Here is a 26,976-nt window from a genome sequence, read left to right on the forward strand (position 1 = left end):
ATGTGTAGTATGAAATGTCTTCCCACGGAATAGCGGAATGACAGAGCATTAGACAGGATAAACCTGAGCATCACAGATGATTTAAATCTGTTGCTCCCTCACAGCGTGATGGTGCCCTGTGTGTCTGAGCAATGTCTGTGCAAAGGGAGTAGGCTGCATGTGAGGTTTGAGTGCTCTGTCTCAGCTTTCCAGCTGCTATTTATATTACGTTACCTCACAGAGCATCCAGCTGAGAACAGGACCTTGCTGTGGGAAGTAAAAGGAGTGTACAGACGGTTTTGTACAGTCTTTGACCAAATATCAGAGTCTTTTGGCGAGTCTTGAACAGACATTGACTAAAAAAAGTCAAACAAGTTAAACACACAGGGCAAGTGAGGGGCAAAATAGGAGAGAAAAGTCTGTGGGGGGCTCACCATGAATCAAAAAGAAATGCAGGATACGTGTCTATGTTTTTTGTAATTTGATTTTATACTTCATTCTGTTTTTTCTTGGATGTCCTCAGTGGCCCATGCTAATCAAACAGGTGAAAGAAATCTGCAGCATGTGAATCAATCCCCTATAATGAATTCAAAGGTGCTAAAGCAATAAAGGATCTGCTCTTATAAATTACTTGGCACACCTTCAGTTTACTCTTTTTAACAAAGACTGAGGTGGAGCCAGGAATGAGCAAGGCTGTATCACTAAAGATTAGGCAAATCTCTCCCTGTTTCCCCCAACCCTAACATTGTGCTGCAACATTTCAAATAATACCTCCTCACTAATCTATACTTCTAAGTGAAATATCTGTAATGTATTTTATTACATTCTTCTATCTTGGATTGGATATGTCACAATTGATCTCTGAAGTCTCTCCAAATTAATGAGATTAGACTTCTTTCCAAATTTTCTCTGCTTAAACACATTGCTTTGATGTTTTTGTGCCAAGTAGGACTGAAAAGAAAATGGAACGACTTCTTGCAGGAAATAATTGTTTCTGGTAATGGAGAAGGATCATAACAATGTGTTTGCTTAGCTGCAGATTGACTCTGTGTGGACAGGGAATCCAAATCTGAGCCTTGCTAAAATGTTCAAGGGATCTGTGTACTGGCTGTACAAGAGCTCCCAAATGGATGCAGCTCTGCCAAGAGCCCTGCTCCCATCAGAGCTGTGTGTGCAGGTTTGTGATTGTTGATAGGCAAGGACTCCCAATAGCAGGATCAAATCTTCTTTTTCTTAGTAGAGCTTCACTATGACACCTACCTGGAGGGCACTTTCTGGTCCATGAGTTCTGCACCACCTGCCACAAGTTTCACATCGTCTAATCCCCCCCCAGAATTTTCCCATCTTATGTTTTAGAAATACCTGGATAGCAAAAGTCTCTGCTGTAAAGGCTGGGAATTATCTTCTATTTTCTGCCCAGCTCTATTGACTGCCATGTTGTACTCGTTTTTATGACCCAAATTTAAGTATCTTCTCTCATGTATCATTCTCATATTATTTTTTCTTAGATTAATTCCCTTATGCTCCCCTAGAGAGGGAGAGATCAGCCTGTCTCTACTTTTGTTTGACTAGACTAAACAAGCCACATTTTCTTTGCTCTTCTCCCCAAAGAGGTTTATATCTCCCTCAGTTACCTTAAATGTCATTATCTGCATATTGCATTGAACGTGGCTTGCCAATTGGGTCACTTGGTATCTCACCAGTGCTTTATACAGACTGAGACATCTAAATTTGTGAGTCTGTGTTGAAAAAGCTTCCCTAATATTCCATTTGCCATTGTTTTGGCTGCATCACATCAGAAGCTTGCAATTACTTTATGATCAGTTGATTCCAGCAATTCCAGCTGTTGAGTGTTCGGGTTTGAGCTGTTGCTTGTGTTACAAATCCATGAGGGCAAGACAAAAGTGTTGTGAGCTTACTGACTGCCACAGAAAGCAAGTGCTGGAACAAGGACAGACCTGGACACAGCCTGATGTTACCAGTGCCAGACGTGACATCAGACTTTCTCTTGTAAAAATTTCTGGTTTTGAGCAAGATAACACTGATACCATGGAAGTCATGGAAATAGATTATTTTCATTATTGTCCTTGTCTCCAAGATAACATCCCTGATTTGAGTAGCAGCACAGAATAAGGTGAAGTCACATTCAAAACAGTTACTTTGCTTATCAGAAGGAAGCAGTTTTATTTCTGTAGGGCACAGCCATGGCTAATCACTTTGCTTGCATTTGTATTTCTCAAAAAACATCCCCCTGTGTGTGATAAGGATAATGGCCTCATGCCACAATTCCTCACCCAGCGATCCCTTTTCCAAGGACAGGGAAAGGGCTGATGGCAGGAGAGCTTTGGACCCTGTGCAGGGGAGGTGCCTGTGGAAGGTGTGTGGCTGATGGTGATTATCAAGTAATTGCAGCAGGAAGGCAGAAGCCAGCCTCAGTGCCCACATGCTGCATTCAGATAGCAAAGCTCCCAGCTCCTAACGTAATCTTCCGCTGATCAAACAGGGATTGGGCTAAGCCAGGACTTGGCTGAGTGTAATGTTCTGCTTGCCAAGGAGGTCAGGGCTAGGCCAGGCTGGCTGGGAGCTGGTGGAGAGAATGAGGGAGGTTGGTTGATTGTGTGTCAGGGCAGACAGATGCTCCCCAACCCACTGGGGACCTCTCTGAGATGAGCAGCTGTCCCCCTAGGCTTCCAGGTAGGTGCAAGGGTCACAGTCTGGATCTCATTGCAAAGAAAATTAATTAATGCAAGAGAAGTCTGCGAGGGAGCAAGGAGAGGGAAGAATTTCTCAGTATCTAGATCAGATGAGAACAGAATGTGGTTGCTCCAGAGTGTCCTTTTTAGCAAAATGCTGGGAAACAGTGTGTAACAGGAAGTTATTTAGCCTGACTTTATTCACTTCTTAAGCCTTGACTGTGTACACTGTGGTTTTCTTTCATTTTTTTTCAACTTCTCCAAAATCCAAATGGTTTTCTGTGAGTGACAGTTCTGCCTGAGAAAGGCAAGAATTGTTATTTGCAAGTGGGTGCAATTTCTTTCTCTTCTATGATTGTACTTCCCTGTCGTCTTCTTGGTTATCAGCCTATTCCAGTTTCTTTTACTTTTATTTGTCCTTTTATTGCAAATAATGGATTTCTCAACACTTCTTCTCTTTCATTTTTTTAAAATAATCTCATTATCCATTAAGATTGATGAACTGTTTCCTGCCTTCCTGCTTTCTCTCAGCTTTCCTTCTGCTGTCTCTGCAAATATTCTTCAGCACTCTGATGTTGTCCTTGCATCCGTTGTGGGATGAGGCTTATTAGTACAGGCTTTGCACTTTCTTTGTAGGTCATGGTGTGGCTTTATGCTGGCTGACTTGGACCCTTTTGTACTGCAATGTCAAGTAAAAAGGCCAGAAACTATTGCCTGGATTATGGAAAATGTAAAAAAAAGAAAAAAAAGGAAAAAAATCAGATTTTTTCAAAAACGCCTTTTCAGAATTAGCTTTTAAAAAATATACTTACATAGTCATAACTCCCTTCGTCTCATCTCTACTTAAAAAACACCAACAAGATAGAAACTTTCCTGCCAAAAATGTATAGAATTTTAATGATGTGATTGGGTTATTTTGATTGAAAAAAATTGATCTGCATTAGTAACCCCAAAGGAGTGAAAACTTGTTCTCTTAAAGGCAGCAGATGTTTTGCTGTGAACATTCAGGCACTGATCTCTTCTCTCTGGTAGCCAGCGACAGAAAACCTAAGGGAATGGCCTGAAGCTGCTTCAGGGGAGGTTTAGGTTGGATATCAGGAAAAGGTTCTTCACCCAAACAGTGGCTGGGCACTGGAGCAGGCTTCCCAAGGAAATGGTCATGGAGCCAACACTGACAGAGGTCAAGAATCTTTTGAACAATGCTCTCAAGAAGGTGGTGTGACTCTTGGGGTGTCCTGTGCAAGGCCAGGAGTTGGACTCAAGGATGCTAGTGAGTCTTTTCCAATTCCAGGTATTCCATGACTTCTTGCCAGGAACATATGCTAGGTTCAGGAGCATCTGGAGGATGAAAGCCTGTCCTGCACAGTGCTCTAGGCAGTTGGGGAGAAAAAGACATTTTGATGCAGAAAGTAATGGGGTGCTCCAGGCACGGCATCTCCTCCTGTCAGGGTTTGACTCTGGCTTTTGTACCATGTGAGAAATGGGGCAGAAGAGACTCAGTTGCACTCTGGGGGACTGCACTGACTATATATGGTTGTTTTTAAATTTGAAGCCGCAAATGTCATGTAAATGAAGTACTTTTGTATGATTGTATTTTTACTGGGGTGTTTTGTACATGAGCTCTTTTCCAGAGTGAAAAGTCAAACAAGCAGAGGAAAAGCATTTCAGGAGTAGTAGGCCATTACTATTCAGCGGTTGATTCCTGCCTTTCAGGGTTATTTCACTGGGATTTGGAGTCCGGGAATATGGTGAGGCTCTCTACAGGATCCCAAAAAGTTACAGTTTCATCAGGTACATTTTCTTGTGTTTCCCCCCAGCCACATCCATGCAGATGAACTAAACAGAGAGCCTTCCTGAACACACATTGATCTCCTCCTGGTTAAATCTTTGGAGTGGCTGGCAGCATAACTTTGGTCCATGAAGGTTAATATTCTCCCAAAATATTTCCTTAGAATATCTCCAGTGTTTGAACACTTAAGGATACAGTTACAATTATCCATCCTCCTTTGGGGGATAATAATTTCTGAAAGGATAGAGATGGATTGATGAGCCATTTCAAGCCAGCTGTCTCCACTGCCCAGGAACATTTCTAACCATGTGTATTTTTAGTCTAGGTGTTGGCTGAAGTGCTATCATACCCCTTTCTTTCCTTTTTCTTTTTGTTAAACCTCTGATATCCTTTTTGATTTAAAGTATGTAATTTCACCAAGGGAGCTGTGCTAGGAGAACATAAATGATGGTATTTTATGAAAAAAGTGCGGTGTCAAAGGGGCATTTTTGTTGTTTGGAAAAATTCTTGCCAGCGTAACTCATACAACAATAGAGCTAAACCAAACGCTGGAAAACATTTGCACAAATAGCAGTAATTACAACTGAAAGGTGTAATTGTTGTATCTTCATCTGACATGATGAATTTGAAATACCATTCATTATCAAAAAAAATTAAAGGGGACATTCCGTGTAAACAAAGTAACACGGTTCACATAGGATAATTTTCACTGATAATCTATTTTGTATGCAAAACCTGATACAAACAGACTCTTTTCAGTGATAAGAGCTATTCTGCAGAAGAACTCATATGCTTCTTACGATGTAGTCTTTCAGCTAAAGCCAGGACAGTTTATATCTAACAAGTGATCTTGTTAATAAATGTAGGTATTTTATTCCCAAAGTTCCTTTTAAGAACTTTCACTTAGTATGAATTAATCTGTCACTGGAAATTATTGAGGTGCTTGATTTGGGTGCACATTTATCTGCAGATCTTTACTGAACTGCCTATTAAATTCTCTTCACTACACAGGGTTTGCAAAAGACAAATTTGAACTTTACGTGAGTCCTGCCTTACCCAGGGCTTTTAGCTGCTGTGTTTACATCAAGGCTGCTCACACATGGGCTCTTCCACTGTCCCCACTGCAGTCTTTAAGTAAGAGCAAGACAAAATCAGGTAATTCCCAAGTGTTCTCTGATCACCGAGATGTTGACCCGTTCCCAAGGAGCAATATACATGTATGTGAGTGTAATAGCTTAGAATTTAAAATGTCTTGATGAGTTATGATACAGGACTTCTGCTAGCGGCCTTTACAAATCTGGTGGTATTTTTATTCTAACATGCAATTTACTAAATGTTTTTGAATTTATTTATATTTGATGGGGAATTAGGGGGGAGGAATGCAGGGTCACTTTAGCTTGTGGGACTTTTTGCATTCTCTAAACAAGTGGGGATGAAACACTGGTGGACATGTCTCTGAGTAACAGAGATAAGAGGTACAAGCAATCATTTCTTAATTACTTGGATGAAGAACCTTTGTTAAGATGCTCAGCTTCCAAATCCTGAACAGATTTAATACTGGGAAGAAATTATCAAAGACAAGAGAACTCATCAGTTTTTCGCTGTGTCAGGGGGCATCATTGCTGGCCTGGATGATTGTTGATGCAGGCAGCACACCAGTTCCCCACTGTGCATGGATCTCAGGCCGTGTTATACCTTTATCTTGCATATCTGTGCCTGGTTTCACAGGCACTGAAATCCTTTAATTTATTCACATTCTTGGTGTCAACACACAATGCCTTTGAATACCCAAGATTCAACTGCATGATCAAATACTATGGTCTCTGTGATCTAATATTCCCTTCATCCTAAAAATCAATTCACAGAATCAAAATCAATAATGCCCTAACACATGTAACTTGTCAATTCTGAAATCTGTTTCTTGGTTGTCATTGTTTTTGTGAGCCTTGTGTTTTAGCAGAAAATGTCCTTGCTGAATCATACAACTTTAAAGAACATCCTAAAAATGTGAGTATGTGCAGGAAGACCAAAGTGCAGAAAAATTTTGATTGCATTTCAGTGTAGTTGCATGTCTTTGCCTTCATGTCTGTGATAGGAGCACAGACTTCAGATCACATAGCAGAAATTGGATCAGAGACACCATCTGACTCCTTATGCGCTCACACCTCTGGATTTTTTGCCTACTCCTGCAACATATGAAACTGGCTGGCATTTTTCAGTTAATAAAGAGGATAGATATTGTAGAGACTTTGTTACCTCTTGTTGATGCTTTGCACTTTCCCCAAGGATAAGATAAAAGCATTTTCTGCATGCTTGTAGTTTGAACAGAGCATTAGATGTCAAGACTGTGGGAGAGGAAGGAGAGAAGATGAAAGAAGAAACATGATTAGGCATACATGTATTACAGAGGAAGTAATTAAGGTCTTGGGTAGGTTTTGCATGGGTTTAAGATCTGCAGAAGTGTCCCTACAGCTTGTAACATCCTGCGTTTACATTATGGCAATGCCCACTGCTGTTGTACAGGGAAAAGTCTATCACTGTTTGTTTTTCCAAAACCTCTCCTGTCTTAAAAAAATTCTTCTGTAAATTATTTCTTTTCATTCATTAAAAAAAATCTGCATCTAGGCTGAAATTTACCATCTAGTGTATCATTCCTGATTTTAGTTATTTAAACTTTATGCACAAACAAGGGAAGAAAACCTTTCACATGGCTGTTTCCTACTTCTAAAATTACCTGGTATATAGTAATTTAGATGCTAAAGCTCCTACAAAAGCAGTTCCTTTTTAAAATGCAGCCTATAGTTAGTGTAAGATGCAGCTTTTGAGTGCAAAAAAAGCAAAGGGGGACAAAGGTATGTGAGAATGGCAGCTTAGCTAATGTTTGTGTGCACCCACTTCTGTCAGCAGGCTTTCCAAGATTTTTCAGTAAGATGTCAGCTGCATATACGTTGCTTGTATTAATTGAATTATGGGGAAATATCTCCACAACAGCTATTCTATGATGTCTTATCAACTGTATATGTGTTTATGTAATAGGCCACAAATTCCACCTTCTAAGAAGTTGTTGAATATGTATTTGCAGTACAGATTTAATGTCTCTGCAGATCAGATAACACTACAGAAAGTTTGCCAAATGATACTAGCATGTAGTTTTTGGCAACAGCTTTCCTTCCTTGAAAGAATAAAAAGCCCAAAACACTGAACACAGAGAAGCTATCTATAAATAGGTCTTCTTTATGTTTTTTCAAGCCCAGCAGTGGTACATTAGCTGATTGAGTCTTTTGTGAGATGGTTTAATATAATGCCACAACGGTATTTAGACACTTTGCCAAATAGAAGACAAACTACACAATTATTAGAAAGGCACTCTTGCAGTTTTTGTATTGTATTTACTGCCATCATTGTCAGTTAACCAGCGGAAGCTTTCTTGAAAGTTAATTCACTTTCAGAAGAGGGGAATACCCAAGAGGCACCCTGCTTCTTTACTGTTACTCCTGGCAAGGGGATATTTTCATTCCTCCATTGTGCTTTTGGATATTTATATTCCCTTATTGCCTTGTGTAAGTTACTGTAAGTAAACAATGAGACTGAATGACCAAGCTCCATATATAATCCACTTCGTAGCATGAGGGCAATAGTTTCAAGATGTTTATTTTTCAGTACTCTCTTTTAATCACTTTTAAATTATCATAGCAATAGGCTTGGTCCTGCGCTATTCGAGGCAGTAAAAATGCCCCTAGTAAAGCTCATGGTGCAGGACTGAGTCACAGCAGGAGAAATGTTCATTTCACTTTAATTTTCCTTTCCTCATTTTCTTCCTATTACCACTAACAGTGTTACTTTAGGAGTATTGTATGTTAGACAGACCAGCTTAACTGCTACTTCTTTTTCAGATGCAAGCCTCTAAGCAATTACCCTCAAAGCAATTAAAATGGTTATCTGACATACTGCATATTAGTCCAGTGAAGACAAACCAGGTGTGCTTTAACAGCCTTTATCACTCCTTTTGTGTAAGCATTCAAGAAGATCCCTAGTGCTCTGTCTAGGGATCATGCGAATCTGTGCTTTGGCCAGAGCCAGACCACGTCTGAGAGATCCCATCCTGAGAAATACTCCCCCACAAAATTGGTATATGATTGAATTTATATCCACAAATCATCTTTGGCTCATCCGTTTGTTAACTGTAAGGAAGTATCCTGTAATACTGAACAAAAACACTTCACTTCTAGACTGACAATATTAAGGTCTCTTTATAGATCATGGCAAAAATGCGCCAGTATCCTAAAACATTTGGTGTCAAGACATCCTGACTGCAAAAGTGGGAGCTTCTGACACTAGATCTTTGTTATTCCATCTCCATACCCTCCAAATGAATGTATGAATACATTACAAACTAACTGATTCATTGCCTCATCACTTTTTCTGTATCCAGAATCTTACAAGTGTTTCTTGTACAAACTACCAGAGCTCTTCTCAAGCCAGATGTTTCCAGACATTAATTATTTTTATTTGGAAGCTCTTGAAGAAGCAGCATAGAAGTGTGAGCAGTCATCTTTCCTCTTGCTGTACAGAAGTGAGAGTTATTGTACTCACAGTGCAAACACTGTGGCATGTCCATAATTTTACTGCTCTGAGTCATCCCCTTGACATCTGTAAGATGACTTAAGATACTAAAGTTCAGCATGTATGGAAGCATTTGCTGGACAGGAGTTTATAGTTCCCACAGTCATTATTTATCCATGTTGCATATATTAGGTTTTTTTATTGCTTTTTCCCAAAGTTTCACAGATAAGTTACAGAATAAGACTGGGAGGAAGGTCACATTATCCATTCCTCTTCAAGGCAAGATAATCTAGAATTGCATAATTTCTAAGATTTGTCAAAAATGTTCTTAAAAACATCTAATGACAGTTCCATGTCTCCTTATGAAATTAAGGTACAATGTTTGATGAACCTTACTGGCATGCAGAGCTTAATTATGGGATACTGCTCTCCTACTAAGCAGTTATCTTGTGTTTTTCTTGATGACCTGCAATTTCTTACTGAAACATTTACATGCTCAGAGCTGTACGTGACGTGCCGATCCCTGCAGTTTCAAGGAAAAGCAGTCTTTTGTCTTCCCAGTAATGCAACATTCCTACTTCTGATAGCTGTATTGTGATCTGCCTAAAACTCAAAAATACTTTTATGTATATTAAAAATACTCAGAATGAATTTGAAAATACAGTAGTTAGTCCAGATACATTCCTTCTGTAGTTCTTTGAGAGCATGTAGGTGAATTCTTGTCTGCTGTTTTCCAGGGCTGTCTTCTTTTGTAACTGTTTCCAAACATTTACAGTATCTTTCCAGTTAAGGACACAAGGAGTGAATATTACTGACTACGTGGCTGCTGGTGCATTGTGTATGTATTATGAGGTTGAAGGGAGCCAAGAGTAGACATTTTATTTAGAAGTTTTTTTTTCTGGGATGCTGAAGGAACTAAGGAAAAAAATGGCAACTTTGGATCACTGAGACTTCTTTACTTTGGGAGAATGAAAGGCACAGTCCCACAGACTTCCTGAAGGTAGATGATGCTATATTGGTGTCATAGGTAAGTTCTCTGTTTTGAAGAGCAGTCCTTTATTTTTAATGTTACTCTTATAAGTGAAGGGGGTAGGGGCAGGTGGGTGTTATGACTGCCCTGCTGCAGCTCAGACCAAAGCCTGGCCATGTCCAGCTATGCATTCTTGCAGCATTACTCATTAGTCATCATTACATATTTATTCAGCTTAAGATACACATTTTGCAAGTAGTAGAGTTGGTTGTAGTACAATTTTTTCTCCTTCTTACAGATTGAAATGATCTGCCTTATTTCTTCAGTTCCTTTAGATTTTCTGCTTATTTTCCTGATAGAAAAGACCTCTGTTTCAGTAACGTGTGTAATTACCCTTATAGCATGGAATTTGTTACTCCATTAGAATGTAGGGTTTAATTGAAGCAATGTGGTGCTGATTCAGGCAGAATAAAAGAAGTTTTAACATAATTTTGTGTGCTGCTTTTGGCTTGAATATTTTTCTTTACAGCAGCTAATGTGGTACTGTGTTTTGGATTTGTGCTGGAAACAGTGTTCATAATTCAGGGATGTTCTCTTTATTGCTGAGCAGCACTTGCACAGAGCCAAGGCCATTTCTTGCTCTCACACCATCGTGCCAGTAACTACCCTAAAACTTTTACTTGCTCCACCAAAGTGAATTTGAGCAGCTGAGTCTATTCTTGTCTGTATGTCACTGGGAGAACGATTAATTTAACATAATGAAGAAAATAGGCACTATAATTTTCTGGCAGTAATAATTCACTGACAAAAATGTCACAGATGTCAAACAGAGGGAATTTCTTGTCCTGTTTCTCTGACACTTTTGAGTGAAAAAGGATCTCAAGTGTTGCACTCACATATCAGGTTCAGCAGGGAAGGTATTTAGAGTAAAGAGCCATTTTTAGCTTCAGTTTTTTCTCCAGAGGAGTTAGCAGAATCCTAGGACAGCTATTTACAATGAATAGTTTAGTGTTTGGATATATGAAACTTGTGTTTTGAATGATCTTCTGAGTTATAGAAAATGCACTCCCTAACAAAGTAGCACTGATTTACCTTCACTGAGCAGATTCTTATAGAGGTTGCTTTCATTTTGTCTCCTTATTTTATGTTGTCTAACCATGACCACACTATAAAATGCCTTGGCCAGGAGAGATAGAGCCAACCTAAAACTCAGTAGATTTAATAGTAAGTATTGTGGCATGAAGAAGGATTGTGTCCTCCTGTTGGCTGAGAACTTGTGCTTGCCAGTTTTACCTGAGCTACTGTAACTCACTGGTGAATGTTAGGTACCCTGTCTCTGCCACATCCGTGGTGACTCCAGCATTATTGCTTCTTCTAACCCAAAACTGAGGCTTTTAACTGCAAAGTAGCTTTACACTACAGGTGATTCTTCTCCATTCCTGTAGTACTGAGCAAATAATGGCTGCTACATTTTCTGGGTACTGTTTTTGGGCAAAGTTCACTTTATTGCAGATAAAAATACTAATTTCAGGCTGCACTGTGTCTTGTTCAGAGGCATTTCCAGCAGTGTGTCCTTGCCAAAGGAATTTCTCTCCCTTTGAAGTTGCTGCTGTCAGAACCATGGAAAAAATTGATTTAAAATAATGGACTTCTGTCTGACTTCACCTACTCCAAACCATGCTCACAACTGGACCAATTTTAGGTCAGGATGCTCATAACCCTTTTGAGCCTCCAAGGATGAAGACTGTATAACCCCTCTGGGTGATCTGTGCCAGTGTCATTATAACCTCTGTCATTATAACATTTTTTCCCTCTTACATTTCTTACATTCCTCTTATGTTCCTAATTGCAGCCTGATTTTCTTTTTGCTTCTTTTCCTTTGGCTGAGCACCTAGGAGGTGAGTCAGGCTCTGCCTTCTCTATTATTCCCCTTTCTAGGCAATTAAGAAGATGCTATTAGGTCATTCCCATGCTCCAATCTTTCAGGCTAACACAACCCTGACCCTTGGCCCTATATTCATGCTTTTTATGCCCCAGATCTGTAACCCTCTTGGTAGCCCTTGTGTGGATCCTCTCCAGCCTCGGCAGCCTGAGGCCCCGCATGGACACGGTGCTCCAGGTGCCTCGTGCATGCCGAGCAGAGGGCAGGGTCACTCCCTGGACCTGCTGGGCACTCTCTGGCTAAAGCAGCCAGCACAGGGTTAACCTTGGCTGCTGCAAGGACACACTGCTGACTCACGTTCAGCTTGTCCTCCACCAGCACTCGTCCCCCAGCCAGCTCCACCAGCAAAGCTGGAAAGTCTTGAGCAGTTCCTTGGGAGACCACATCCTTCTTCCTTCAGTTTGCAGATGCAGTCAAACTGGAGGAAGAAGGAAGGGAATTTGCAAGTGCTTCCTTTACAGCACCTCGTTGTTTTTTTTTAACCTGATTTCAGTGTTTTGCCTTGAAAGCCCAGCTCTTTGGAACAGGCTTCAAAGCCTGAACCTCTTCCCAACTTCACAAGGAGGGAGGGAAAACAAGTGTATGGTTGGGGTAAGTGCATAGTGGGATTACTGCAAGTTGAAACATTGAACTCAAAACATCCCTTTCTCTTTGGGCTGAGGAGGTGGGGGCTTGCTGTTTTTCAGCTGATCTGTATCTGATAGGTACAGGAGATGCCTGGGGGACAATTTTGGGTGCTAATTAACAGCATTAAAAAAATAAACATAAGCTATTAAATCCTGTAATTTTATTGTATACAAATTTGATGTTGAAAAATACAATAGAGAAAACAATCTCTAAGTACACGAGCCTTTCTGATTGGAATGCATGGTGATAGAGTGCTGCAGCTGAATCTAATTTCTGTTAATTTATGAAAATGGGGTTGCAATCTTTTGACAGACAATTTGTTCTAAGCGTTTTTGAGCAACATACACAAAATTTTTTAAGTGAAGCAAATTTAATTGTTTACAGAGCAGTGCTGGCTGTGCAGTGCTTGTAGTACACTTTCAGGATCAGTAGCAGCAGGCAGATAATGCATTAGTCGTGCTTCACCTTTCTGAATATTAAGATTTTGCATTCTGCCTTCTGTGCTCTCAGGTGAGAACTTCCCTGCCAGTTCTCCTTGCTGAGCCCTTGGCCTCCACAGACGGGTGGTGCAGGTGGGCATCTGAAATTCCAGTTTGTCAGTCAGAGTGGCCTGAGTTGAATAGTTGTCTATGTTCCTCCTACCTTACTAATAGTTGGAATTACACCTGGAAACCTGTTTTATGTACTTTACTGAGCCTGATAGCAAGGTAAAGTGCGAATAAAACCACACTGAGATTGATGCCCTTCAGTTGGTTGTAGTAACTGTTGTAACTAAGCTCCTCTGGTGCAGAGCCCGGTCTGGATTTTAGCACAGTTTTCATCCTGACACTGCTTTTTCAAGCAAATTAACAGTGGTTTTTTTCTTCCCTTAGGTCTAGTCACAAGTCATAATTTGTTCTACATTTTGGAAATGTAGATTTCCCAATCGCTAATGTTTAATCTGTATTTTGGAAATACAGTAGCATTTTGGAAATATGGATCAAATTATGGAAGATGTTTTTTACTGAGGTTAAAGGAAATGAGCAGAATTCTGATAATGCTTCACATTTGTTTCAGTTTTTACTGATGGATTGCAGTAATGCTTAGAAATTTTGACTGCAGTAGCATTTCTGAAATTTGACAGCGTTGTGGTTGTGGTTCAAACTGAAATGTGCAAACCTAGCAATCTGAAATTAGAGTTCTAAATTCATATTTAGGTATTCAGTTGAGAACTGACACATTTACCTGCTGTTGAATTCAGTAGGATTCAAGAAATTATGTGGAAAGACAGTTTACCCTTGGCTACACTTGAAGTTAAAACTGAGTTCAGTATCAGCTGTAACTGCTTTATCAGCAGTGGGTAAATTTGCTGGAGTAGACAAAGCTTCTGAGTTTCTGGGTTTTTTGCTCAATAGGAAGCAAATTTATGAACTTTTTTTCATGTTTGAGTGTTACAACTAAATCTATTTATTTCTGTCTCCCAGATGTTTTTTGGAAGCTAGGAAGGATTTAGCAGTCTTAGCAAAAAAAAACAATGATCATTTTGGAAACATTTCACAATCCCCTTTCTGTGTCAAGATTTTGTACTGCACAGAAATAAATTAAGCAGTGTTTTGGGGCCCCACGCATCCACCGTCCAGATGTTGCAGATTTTATGATGAACTGCAGTTCATGTTTTTGGATAGAGAGGGACATGGAAAGCTTCTGGCTGGGCTCTAGGAGGTGAAGGCACCAGGAAGGATGGGCAGAATCCTTTTGGTGCTCTCTCTGTTCTGAAGGAGAGCAGTAGGAGCTGATGGTGCCTCTCTCACCTTCCCTGCAATCTCCTGTTTCCATCAGTGGCACCGTGCCCAGGGGTGCAGTGGGGCGTGTGTGGTGCCCTGCTGGCATCTGGGCAAAAGAAAGAGTGCAGAGGGCTGTCCCCATGCCTCCTGTTTGGGGCTGACCCCTGGGTAATGTCTCAGCATGTAACAGATGGGCTGCACTGTGGCAGCAGGCCTTGATTGGATACATAATTTTTCTTCGGTTTGTTTGCACTTGCTTGGGAGGAATCAGTTTTTGCCTTGACTGTAGTTTTTGTCCACAAAAACTTCTTTACTGCTTTTACTTCTTGCCATTTTCATTTGCTTTATGGTGCCTTGGGGTGATAAAGGATAATTTTCTCTCCTTTGGGCTTTTGATTTGAGCTTTTCTTGTGCTGCCTGTGTTTTGCTCATGGCTGTGGCAATAACGATCCCCATGGCTTGGGTTGAGCTCTTGCCTTGCTTGATTTACCAGCTCATACTACTTAAAAAGCCAGGATGCCCTTATCTGATACTGTCTTCACAGTGACTTTCGCTGAGGTTCTGCTGCTTGTTTTTCTTTCCTCAAATTGAACGGCATTGTGCCCCAGAAAGTATGAGCTGTTCCTAAACCTTTAGCCAGGTGTGCTTGGAATTAAATTTAATTTGGAATTAAAATAAAATCAGATATTTTTTCAAAGGTTAGTTGCTGTGATTATCAATCGGCCTTCTGGCTGCCATTGCTAAGACAGAGACTTCTGCCTTTTTGGAGATAACTAATTAATAGGATTTCTTGTATCAGAGTATGTTGTCTTATCCAACAGTGAATATATGAAAGCAAGTAGAAATGTAAAAATAAAGAAGTCTTGAAAAACAACTATTCAGGCTTATGCCTGGTGGAGACTTGATTGATGTTAATAGTGAGAATAATCTGTCAGTTTTGATAATGAGAATCTTTAATCCCAAATCTTGTACTTCTTTGAAATAGCAGTCAGCAGGAGACTTTGCATATAATGTACTTTGGGAATTCAGCCCTCACAGGTGATAAATTATTAGAGTATTATATTACAAAATGCAGTTTTGACAACCCCCCCTCCCCCCACCAAACTCATACATTTACAAGTTTCTTTAGAAAATAAAATTATATACATTATTTGAAAAGGTTTTTGATAAGTTTTCATTGAAGACGTACCGAACCCCACAGAGTAACTGGAGGTAAACTAGGAAGCTGTACAAAAATTTCTGCTCTTGCATTGCCACTGCCATGGCAGGAAAAATTGTGGGTGTGTTCCCCAGGGAGACCATGAAAACTCATGTTTCTTTTGCCAAGAGCACCAGGTTGTGGTTGTTTCCACCCTCAGTAGGGCCTGTGAGATAAACCACTGCAGTGCTGAAGAGGGGTGCTCAGCCAAAGGAGAAGCAGTGCATTCCCTTTGCTCCATCCGCTGTGTTGGTGTCCTCCAGCTGCCACACACAGGCAATTGAGGATGCATGGAAGTGCTTCTAACAGGGAACATCTCCTTCGGGTTTTTTCAGTGTATTCAGAAAGGAAAGTTGCACTTGCAAGCCAATTACACATCATGGCACTGCCAGCTGCTGCAGTGGTTTCTAGGGCTGGAGTCTCATGCTGGCAGCTTATTTTTCAGTCCTGTTGTTTCATGTGCTGCCACCTCCCCTCCTTTGGGAAGGTGAAGGGACAACCTTGCTTTAGCACCTTTACCTTTGGCTGTGCTTTCAGGAGTGTTGCATGTGGTGGTGATTTCCAGCAAACTGGCAGTGATGCTGCTTCCAGGGGATCTCTCAGGTGTGTTGTACTAGGAAATTGTATTACTGAAGGCTTGACCCAAAAATCTCTCTGGAAATACAGGGAAGAGAGCCAAAAAGAAATGGCTCATCCTAAGTCTAGTGAAAGCAAGAACCAGGAGTTCTCCGCTGGGCTTGTTATCACCCTGTTACTTAAGAAAATAAAAATACTGATTTGGATAGAGGAAGTAACCTTTCTGTGTTACCTGACTTGCTGTTTGAAAATCTTGGCAAGATGAAGTAAATTTGAAATATTATTTGGAAATTAAAATGAAAATGTTTGATTTAGAAAATTTTGAAGCTAAATATGACAAATGTTTGAAGTCTCTTTTGCTCATAATAATTTTTATAAAATTTGATAGACCAGCATAAATTGATTAGATAGATCATTGATTGATTGATTTGTTTTGATAGACCAGCATAAATTTATTAATTCTTTTGATAAAATGAAATCTGGTTTATTATTGAATAAAAATGTAAGTATAACAAAAAAAATTGCCTTGGCCTATGAAACTGTAAGTTGTTCTATCTTCAGTTTTTATACTTCTACTTGTATAGTTATACTTATACCTTTATATTATACTTATAAAGGTATAAAATATGCAATCATGTAAATAATGAAATCATTAAAAATTATTGACTACAGAGACATTAGAAATACTAAAACACCAAAATTCTGGAAGTGCTACAGAGCTGCACTCTACAAAAGCTTTTAATATCTTCAAATAATTTCAGTTTTACTTCTGAATCCGAACTGCCTTCCTGCCACTTTCCAGTGTGTGAAAATTTAACATTTTCTCTATCATCTCTTCTCTGCCTATGTTCTAATTGCTTGTCAGGCAGAAAGTTGTCTCTCTGAAGTACTGTCCTCTTCATGACAGACAGCAACATTTCCACAGGACCTGCCAAAGATGAGATTATGCTGTAATTTCCTCAAACAGCTGTGTCTGCTTTGTTATGAATAGAAGCTGTCGGGACTGTATCCAAATCTTTAGTTCTCACCCTTCCAAATCACATTAACAACATCATCACATGCCTGGCTGAGCACTTTTCTACCACTTTTAATTAATTCCAATTGTACGTTACCCTCTCCAAAAGGTTTATTGGCTCTTTTTTTTAATATCCTGCTATCAGCTTTCAGCTTCTGTCGCCATCAGAAATAGTTCTTCATGAAGATTTGGGCTTCCCAAGGAGATACTCCCACCTCCTTTCCATCCAGCACCGTATTTGTTTCATCTGTGGGCTCAGCTCTTGGCAGCCTGCAGGGCTGGCGCTGGATGTGCTGGTATCTTGTCTCCCAGAGAAGGCCTCAGTGAAGCTCTGCCTGGTTTGCCAATCCTCCCCAGTGGCATTTCTTGGGACAACTGTGCATTTCAGGAGGCATCTGTTCAGTTTTCTGTAGTAACTGTAAAAACCTCATCTGTTTCCCACCTTATACAAATATATCCCTCATCTGCTTTCCTCCATCTCCCTGCATCACTGCACTGGTCAGGGAACAGCAGTGTCTTTCTTGTGGGCCAAGATTTCTTCCTGAGGGTCTTTTTCTGCAGGAGTTTTTCTGTGGGTATTGTAATGTATCCAAGACTGTCATCCTTTGGATGTGTGCTGCTTGTGCAGAGGGCAGCAGAGCTGGAGATTGTGCTCAGCCCTTGTCCGGGATGCTCCAGGAGTTTAAGAACTTGGAGCTCTTGATCTCATGATAGCCTCTGAGGGAAATGGCTGGAGATTTCTCACTTTGTGCTTTGAACTGAGTTGTGATCAAGCAGTCATAGCTGCCTTCTGTGAAGACAAACAACCCATCAGGCCTCCTGACTGCTCCCTGAGTCATTGCCAAGTGGGCTGGTGCACAGGTTCCCCCCATGTATAATAGAATCATAGAGTTTGGGTTGAACAGAGCCTTAAAGATTTTCTAGTTCCAACCCCCTGCCATGGGCAGGGACCCTTTCCACTGATCGGGTTGTTTGAAGCCCTGTCCAACCTGGCCTTGCACACTTCCAAGGATGAAGCAACCACAACTTCTGTGGGCAGCATATTCCAGTGCCTCACCACTCTCAGTAAAGAATTTTTTCCTAATATCTGATCTAACTCTCTCTTCATTTAAAACTATTTATCCTTATCCTATGAATATCTGCTCATGTAAAAAGTAACTTTCCCTCCATTTTATAGGCTCCCTTCAAGTACTGAAAGGCTGCAATGAGGGCTGCACCCTCTCTACTCCAGGTGAACAACCTGCCTGTGTAATCCTATTTCTTGGGCAGCACGACCCAATTCCCCATTGGGCTGAGAGCTTTTGCCTTGCAGGAGTGGGCAGCTGACAGGGGATGCTGGCCCGTGGCTGACCTTTCACAGGCTCCTGGCTCTGCCCCAGCAATTTACAAACTCATTGTTTTGTGCTGTTTGGGGATTTTTTTGTTTTGTTTTGTTTTATGGTAGTAGCAAGAGGCATCAGTTCAGTGGCAGATGGTAAATGAAATGTTCAGGTGCTTCTCATACACATGGTACTGAAAGAGCAATCAGTCTAAGCCATGCACAGTGTTACCAGAACACCCAGATGTTTTTGGTGTATCTTGCTGTAAATATTCTGGGTTTAGACTCTCAGTACTGGGATGGGTAAGCAGCTGTAACAGCCTGTATTAGGAAATGTTTATAGAGGATGCAAAATGCTCAACATGTTTCAGGTTTTATTTCTTTCTTCCCATTTTTATTTGTACACGTGCTTTGATAATTCCTTTGCATATCTTATAATTATTGCTGTTCTATTTTTGTCGCAAATTGAAAACAGAACAACCAATATTGTGGAATTCTTCACAATTTTTCTTTTTTCAATTCCTATTGGGGATATCAATATTTCTACACTGCTTGTTTAACCAAAAAAACACTGCTGTTACTATTCAGAAGCAGGCTGCTGCATTCTTTTTCCAGCCAGTTTTATTCTACAAACTTGAGCTCTGCTGATGCAGTCCCTGCTGCATGTCCTGGGGCAAAAATCATCCAGCTCAGCTTCTCCTTCCTCTTGATGTCTCCAGAGGTTAGGGTGAGACCTGCTGGCCAAATGTAACTTGGAGTGTAGTGAAGGAACTGCAATATCAGATGGGAAGAAACTCTTGTAGGCTTCTTTCCTAGATCATCATTAAATGGGCTCAGGTTTAAAATAGAGTCTCATAAGAGATAGACATCTTAGAAGGAACCTGATGTGGCTGGAGTTAAACAAAAGTATTTAATTGTGTTTCTGGCTCCTTGAACTTTTCTTCTCCCTGTGGAATTCATAGCTAAACATAGTCTGGTGATATAATTTTGTTCCACTGTCTAGCATGTTCACATCACTTTGTAAAGGGTTTTTGTTTTGTTTTTTTCCCCACAAATACAGTTATAGATCCTGCCAGGATGCTGTGACATGGAGAGCTATGACTTCATTTTCTACTATCAGTGGTTCAGAGGGGATATTTTTACATTATACAGTATCAAGAAAATTTTATCCATATAAATCCTTACACATGCCAAGTTCAGTCTTGAAGATTGCAGACATGTTTCTTGTCCAGAGTCCCTAGTGATATGCTGCTAAGTGATGTAGTGTTGTCTTTGTTGGGCTTGAGACTCGTCTTACTCCCTTCTCCTGTTCTGAGGAGGGCATCTGAAGTTAGGAGGTTCATGTCCCTCTCATCTCAGAGCATTCCTGCACAGCAGGGAGTGACTTCAGATGTGTGTATGTCAGCCAACATCAGTCAAGAGAGGTGAGTAATAAAACATAGAGGAAGAGCCAGCAGAATCCAGACACAGCTGAGTCTTTTCATCTTACTGACTCCAAAGAGCATAGCAAAGTTGAGTCTGGACAGTGCCATTTAAAATAAACTATCTTGCAGAAAACCCAAGCCAAAGCTTCTTACATAGCAGCTATTAACAGAAGAATGATCAAATCTAAGGTCCAAAATGTAACACAAAACCATGTATCTTACTTCCAGATGGACCTACCATGATATGTAAATGTTCAACACATTGACAGAACCAAGCTCCAAAGTTTGTATTCTCTAATAGGAAAATACATTATATTTTTATATTAATTTAGTAGGAATCTTGTATGTTCCATAGCAGAACCTTGTATTATTTACAAGCTGTGTAGTTATTGTAATGGTAGTCATAAAACACATTACAAAATCAAGCAGGCAATATTCTGAGAAAAAGAAAATATCTTTGGGTAATTGTATGGGTGTTAATTGTGAGAATGTAGTGGATTCTTCAAGCCTTTGACATCCCTAATCTGAGGCTGGATGTCACAAGAAGAGATGAACTTGCAATGCTGGGTGCATAGAGTCCATCCTTGTCAGCTTTGAGGGGTTAGTCTCAACTGGCATCATTCTGAGGTTGAGCAGAGCCCTGCGTTTGAGAGGGGCCAGGTCTTTCCTGACCTTCATGTTTATAAATTTGTTCTAGCAACGTTAAGCCAAAGTGTTTGGTCTGTCTCTGAAGCACACCAGCATGGTCTCTCTGCACACTGTGTGTAAAGATGCTTTCAGTGAACACAGGGACCCAGACTGGCACCCAGATACTGTAGACAGAGCACTGGACTTATTCTGCACTTCTATTTAGTGCCCCTGTGAGCCCCTGGCTAGAAACCCAGCACAGCTGGGAGTATCGCAAGTGCTTTGAATTCCAGCTTCTGGGAAATGTGGAGCATGTTCCAGTTGCCAGTGCCCATGTTTCTTTATGATGAAGGGTATGAACACACAGGGTGCAAGAAATATCTCAGAGAGTGAATTTAGGCATGAAACAGACAGAAATCTCACCTTCATCTTGCTGGAGGTGATAGAAGACAAAATCTGGGCTCCCAAAGCCAAACGTGAGGGAGCCAAAAAGAGATGCACTGTATTGGGATTGGTGTATAATCCTCTATATTTAAAAATACACACATTCATCTGTCTCAGAAAAATTAGAATTTTTCTTTGCAGGCCTCCAGCCATAGCTTTTGCTTTCTTGGAATCTATAGATCTGGCTAAGAAATGTTGAAGGGGGCAGGTTGTTGGTGAAAGAATAGCAGTGATTTCTACAAGGCAAGGAGAGAAACCCATAAACAACTTCTATGGACCTGGAATTTTATTATTGATGACTAATCTGTACAGTGATGCTTTAAATGCTTCAGTAACCACTCTTGGTGTAATAATTGTTGAAGCAATATGCAAATGTTTAGACCCTCAAGACTGGATCCTACCCTCACCTGGCTATTTCCAGTTGTAAACCTATGAGTCTTAAAAACAGTTACAACCACTCCTCTAACCAGGACAGTTTTTGCTGTGTAACGTCTTGAGTCAGAGATCTGTCCTACACTAAGAACTTTTGCTGGGAGCAAAAATGTAATTGAAACAGCATTTAAAGTGTTTGAAAACACTCTGTCCTGGGGTTATACCTGGGAGTGCTGTCGATTTAAAGTTTGATTTAGTTAGCATGATTCGTAACATCAGTGTAATGTTGTCTGTTTGGGTTTTTGTTTCATTTGTGTTTGGGTTTTTTTTCCCCTTAGGTTGGCTGGATTAACTGGCTCTCATTCAGAGGGAACTTGGCAGATCTATTTTGCTTTTGTTGAACCTCTCTACAGCGCATCATAAAGATTTCCTAGGTCCGGGAGCTGCAGAAAAGACAACTGAGCAGCAGAAAAATGTGACTCTGAGAAGAGACTTCAAGCCTTCCAATGATGAATTTTCTACTGAACAGTTCTAATTTAAATATATAACTGAAGCATACATAAAAGTTAACCTGATAGGGAAAAACACCCTCTCATTAATTAGAACTACCAAAAAAAAAAAAAAAAGCAGTCACTTGAAGCTTCAAAATGAGTGCTCCGTTAATTCCAAACAAGTCATGTTATTCCCAGCTTCATGACAACCGCAGTGAAATAAGAAACAACAATGAAAGCATAGTGAATGTTGGGGATACCAATGCCAACCAAATTGTAACAAAAGTTAGAGACACTGACGGGGATGTTAAGAAAAATGATTTGACAGATGAGAGTGGGAATATATACTCTGGAGGAACAGAGAAAGTGACTCATCTGCCCACAGAGCAGAATAAACTTCTGACCTTCAAGGACTCTCGATCCTGTCACACCAGTGCACAGGAGAGTAAGCTGCCCTCCACCACAAGCAGGGAAATGGGGAAAGACTGTAGGACCAGCGAAGCTAAGGATATATCAAGGCATATCAGGATTAGCCGAGGACAAAGTCTGTCCAATTTAAAAAGTAGCACAAATGATGCCAACCTGGAGGTTGTCTCCAAAGGTAATATTGACTTCACCCAGAACATTCCTAAGGGAAAAATGTCCAGGACTGTGGAGGTGGAGGGAATAAAAAGGCTTTCTTTGGGAAGACCAAGTAAATTTTCTCCTCAGCCTGAAACATTTGCAAAAGACAGCGTTGGTCGCGTGTCGTGCAAACGTCTGCTTTCTGCATCACTGGACTCCATTGACAGGTCTCACCACTTGGTAGGAAGTACAGAGAAATCCCAAAAAACATCCACAGATCATTTTCTTGGGATGGTGTTTTGTCCACTTGACAATACCTCAGAGGAAAAGACTGTATTTTATTCCAAACCATCTACCTCAGGGAACAAGAAAACAAGTAAACCAGAAAATGTACCAAATGTTAGCATTGAAAGCACATTGCATACTTCTCATTCTCAACATTCAGCTGTTAAGCTCAGTGAGGTTGCTAGTAAATCAGAAGCACAATTAAGTCAGGGTGATAAAAGCAAAAAACTGGAGGTTAGAACTGCACCATCTCTGCAATATAAAAATACATGTCCACAAAAGATAGAGAGAATTATGTTGGTAGAGTTCCTGGGGTGTCCAAGACCTGAAAATACAGCAGTGCAGGAACAGAAAAGCTCTGGGTCTGACATGTCAAAATTTCAAGTATCCCATTTTCATGACACCTGTAGTAGAGTAGAGGGCCCATTGTCAAGCCAGGTAGTAACTCATCCTGATGATAAATTGCAACATGATCACATCGCCATCAGTAGGGAAGGAAGAGGAAGCAATGACAGTGACAGCAGGGCAACCAGCCAGGCTGGTGAGGAGTATTTTACTGATGAGGAAATGGAAACAATATTTCCACTCACCTGCAGCAGTAAATCCAGCGTCAAAGTGACACCGAGAAAAAACAAAAATTTGCATGAAGTTGACACAGGTTGCACTGAAGCAGTTGGTGAACAGATATCTCCCGTACATGATATTAATCCACCTGACAGTAAAGCCTTGGAAGTTAATGAGAATAAACTGATGCTAGTCAAAGAAAGCACTGAGGATGCTGTTGTGCCTGCTTCTGATCCGTCAGATTGTCACAGAGCACGCAGTGCAGAGACAGTGTCAAACCAACAACCTGATAGTCACAGCAGTGATGTGGAAACCTCAAATGTTTCAGTTTCAAGTAAAGAAACAGCTAATGTAGAGAAACACCCTCCAGCAGAAGCACCAGAGAGCTGTAACATTCCAGCAAAGGCTGATGTCTTTTTATGTGTCCCAACTCCTGTGCGCCCAATGGCAACGCCGGATGTTAATGGTCAGCCCACACTATCAAACAGTAATTTGAAGGACCTTTATGCACTTCATGATGACAAATTGTCACCCTCCTCAGTCCTACCTCCCACTGACAGCACACAGTTGTTAAACTTATCCCCTAAAGTGCCTATCAAGACTGCTTGCAGCAGCGCCATCCCAAAACCTATCCTGGTCCACCCCAAGGGCTCCCTCGCAGATAAGGCTGGTGTGGACAGTGACTGCAGTGAAAAGCTGGAAGAAGGCGCTGAGATGAAGCCTGCCATCCCCCGGCCCAAACCTGTGAGGCCGAAGATCATCACGTACATTCGGAGGAGCCCTCGTTCCATGGAGCAGCTCGACCCTTTGTTCGCGCCGGCGGGGCTGCCCTTCGACGGCGCCGCGTGCAGCGTGCCCGTCCCTGCCGAGCAGAAGGCGTCCGGCGGAGGGGAGCCAAAGCCCGCCAGCGTCCTCTATGATAAATTTAAACCTGACCTCCAGAAGCCAAGGCTCTTTGGTTCTGGACTAGTAGTGTCAGGAATTAGGCCCCCAGGTCATCACTTCGGTCCGATGGGCGAGAAGTTTCTGCAGGAGGTAAGTTTCTGCAGCTTAGACAGCTGCTTTTGTGTGCCAAGTGGTGACTGTTTACTTATTTGCTGCTGCCAGAAGTTAGTTCTCAAACCTCAAATAAGAAATAAATCCTAAAACAATGTGTGATCATTAGGAATAAACTTACCTAACTGTTTCTGGCGCTGACCCTGTTGTGATATCTTAGCTGTTACTGGAAGTTGTTACTGTGTTCTTCCAGTATTCTCCAGCAAATTGATCACCTGCTAGTATTATAAATAGGGATGTTTAGAAAGAAAAAGACATACTGAATTGAATAATTTTTTTTTTTTTTTTGCTTCCTGAAGAATAGCTTTGGGAAATGATTGCAATTTGCCCATAGAGACTCTTCACTCCTAATGGGAAAGTTGGCAGGTTTTTGTAGACAGAACACTAGAGGTGCTAAACTAATTCCATTCTGTTTAGCTGTGTGGAAACCCAGGGATTATCAGGGCTCTTTTTGGATTATACATATAATACAAAAGAAGACTTACTTTTGACTAATTTTAATGCTGTTTCTTACACTGACCTGCACCTCAAAAAAGATTTCTTCTTGCCCCTGGAAAGCCATGCTAAGCAGCCAAAATGTGATGGAAGTCCCTCTAGGTGCCTCTGTCTCCAGATATCTCACTGTGTTTCTGCCTTGCTAAAGTGGGGAGGAGCCTTGGGTTCCCAAAATCCCTGCTGGGAGATGAGCACAGTGGAGGAGGGATGAGCTTGCTTGGTAGGTGGAGGAAGGACAGGGAAGAGCAAGCTGTGTCTGTCATGTGCTCTTGCATCCACTGCTTGGGACCTGAAGGACTTCAAGCTTTTCATACAAACACTGAAGATAACACAAGTGATTTTATTTGAATGAGTCTAAAAAAAAGGATTTTTTTTTCTCTGTGTCTTGTGGTGTTGTTAAGGCTGTTTTACTCCCTTACTCATTCTACATATGGTATAGATCCAAGGAAGAGCATTGAAATAAAAAATGTAGTGACTCAGTCAAAAGCTGGCAAATACCCAAATTAGGCTACTGTGTGCGAGTGTAGATTGACTCTTATGGCATATTAGCTAGAAACCTACTGAAGTGAGCAAAGATTATAATTATTTCTTGTCACAAACACAGAAAGAACAGTACTTGCTGTCCTTTTTCCTTTAACCACAGTTTTCAGCTCTGTCCCTTGTATTTTATGTCCTGGGAGTGAATTACTAAAGTCTTTGGGAGATTGTCTATTTCAGCCATCATGAGTATATTTTCACAATTGCCTTGTATGGTGAGGAAAATTACTAGGTTCCTGCTGTTGAATGCATGGCAGTGGAATGAAAGGCAAAATGACCCAGACTGTTTGACTGTTTATAGGGTGGCATGACCCTCTGGAGACCACAGGTGTCTGTGAGAATTGGGGTTCAGATAATCAGGCAGGATCAGCAGACACATCAGTGAACAAAGGACAGATTTCTGAGCACTGCTGAGAACTGTTTTTAGCATGAGAAGGATTCGAGTTGTGGCAAGTCCGCAGTGTGATTTTCTCTAGGCTAGGGTTAGAGGCAGGATACATGAGCTGGAGAGGATCTTCCCCTATTCATCCAAGAAACACGACTTTTGATGGGTATTTCAACAAGAGAATATCTGAACCCAAGAAAACTGCTTCTTCAGAGAAACTGGACTGACAAGAAGAGGCTGAGAAGAAAAAGTCAAACTTTGGTTTGCATTTGGCCAGGATTCAGGAGCTGATAGCAGAAGATGGAATCTGCTTTCTTGGACTGCCACCTTAAAAGCAATAACCTGGTTGTCCTGCCAGCTGGAGGAATACAATGGGGCCTGATTTGGTTCAGTATGAATCAAGGGAAAGGAAAATGATCAATCCATGAAGGTGAACAGATGCTTGGAAGAGCAGCTGTGCACAGTATGGGTTAGTAGCAGATGAGAGTGATGTGTAATCCAAAAGAAACCAATTAGGATGCATTGAAATAGATCCAAATCACTGAGTTGAAGGGAGAATGTGGAAGACTCAGAGGTTTTGGAGACAAGGAGACTGTGGCACGATCTTCGGTCACACAGGCCATTGTCTTGGTTAGGGAAAAAAAATCCCAGATTGACCCATTTCACACATCCAGTATTGTCTTTGGAGAGCTTTGATTAGCATTTTGTAGCCCCTTCATATAGCTATGATAGTTTTAATAGCTGTAATCTCTAAGCATCATTCAGGTAAGTGGTAGGAACAATTAAATATCCCTCTGGGTGCCAGGCATAGAAGAAATAAGAAGGTGCTGTCTTGGGCAGGAGACTCCAAGAAAAGGCCTGGAGAACTCCATGAGAAAGACTCGAGGGCTGTCTCTGTGCAGAGGGAAGCCTGCAGGGCTTCTTGAGCTGCCTGTGCCAAAGGCCACTCAGGGCAGCTCAGGCAAAAATCCCAACTCCAGCATGAAGGCAGTCCAGCTGCACTGAGGGGTTGGATCCGCAGTGGAGTTGAGTAAAGGCTGAATGGGCAAAAGAACAGAAAACCTCTCATGGTGAAATGCAAAATGCTTAAGAAATCTAGTTCTTTTCCAGGGCAGGTCCACATCTTTGATCACAACATGATCCCCATCTCATTGTGGAGCTCACCCTCTTCTAGTCAGTGCCAGTGGGTGTTTGTGGGCTCTTTGTTCTTCCAGTTGCCTCTGTGGGAAGGTACAGGGCAAATCAAGCTACTGGGACCCTAAGAGTGTAGCTGTCCTAGTGAATTGAACAGTGGAATGT

General features: G+C 41.1%; 1 protein-coding gene across 3 annotated transcripts in view; it reads left to right on the forward strand.

The window, feature by feature from the left end:
- The window catches only part of MTUS2 (microtubule associated scaffold protein 2), a 264,605-nt gene that overhangs the window by 81,083 nt on the left and 156,546 nt on the right, over positions 1-26,976 (forward strand). For all 3 annotated transcript variants that reach the window (XM_063149100.1, XM_063149101.1, XM_063149102.1), the window contains one exon: positions 21,639-24,239. In XM_063149100.1, the coding sequence (XP_063005170.1) occupies positions 21,948-24,239 (2,292 nt within the window). In that variant the 5' untranslated portion in view covers positions 21,639-21,947. The remainder of the gene's footprint in view (positions 1-21,638; positions 24,240-26,976) is intronic.

This window comes from Melospiza melodia, chromosome 2 (genome assembly GCF_035770615.1).
Source record: "Melospiza melodia melodia isolate bMelMel2 chromosome 2, bMelMel2.pri, whole genome shotgun sequence".
Classification (NCBI taxonomy): Eukaryota; Metazoa; Chordata; class Aves; order Passeriformes; family Passerellidae; genus Melospiza; species Melospiza melodia.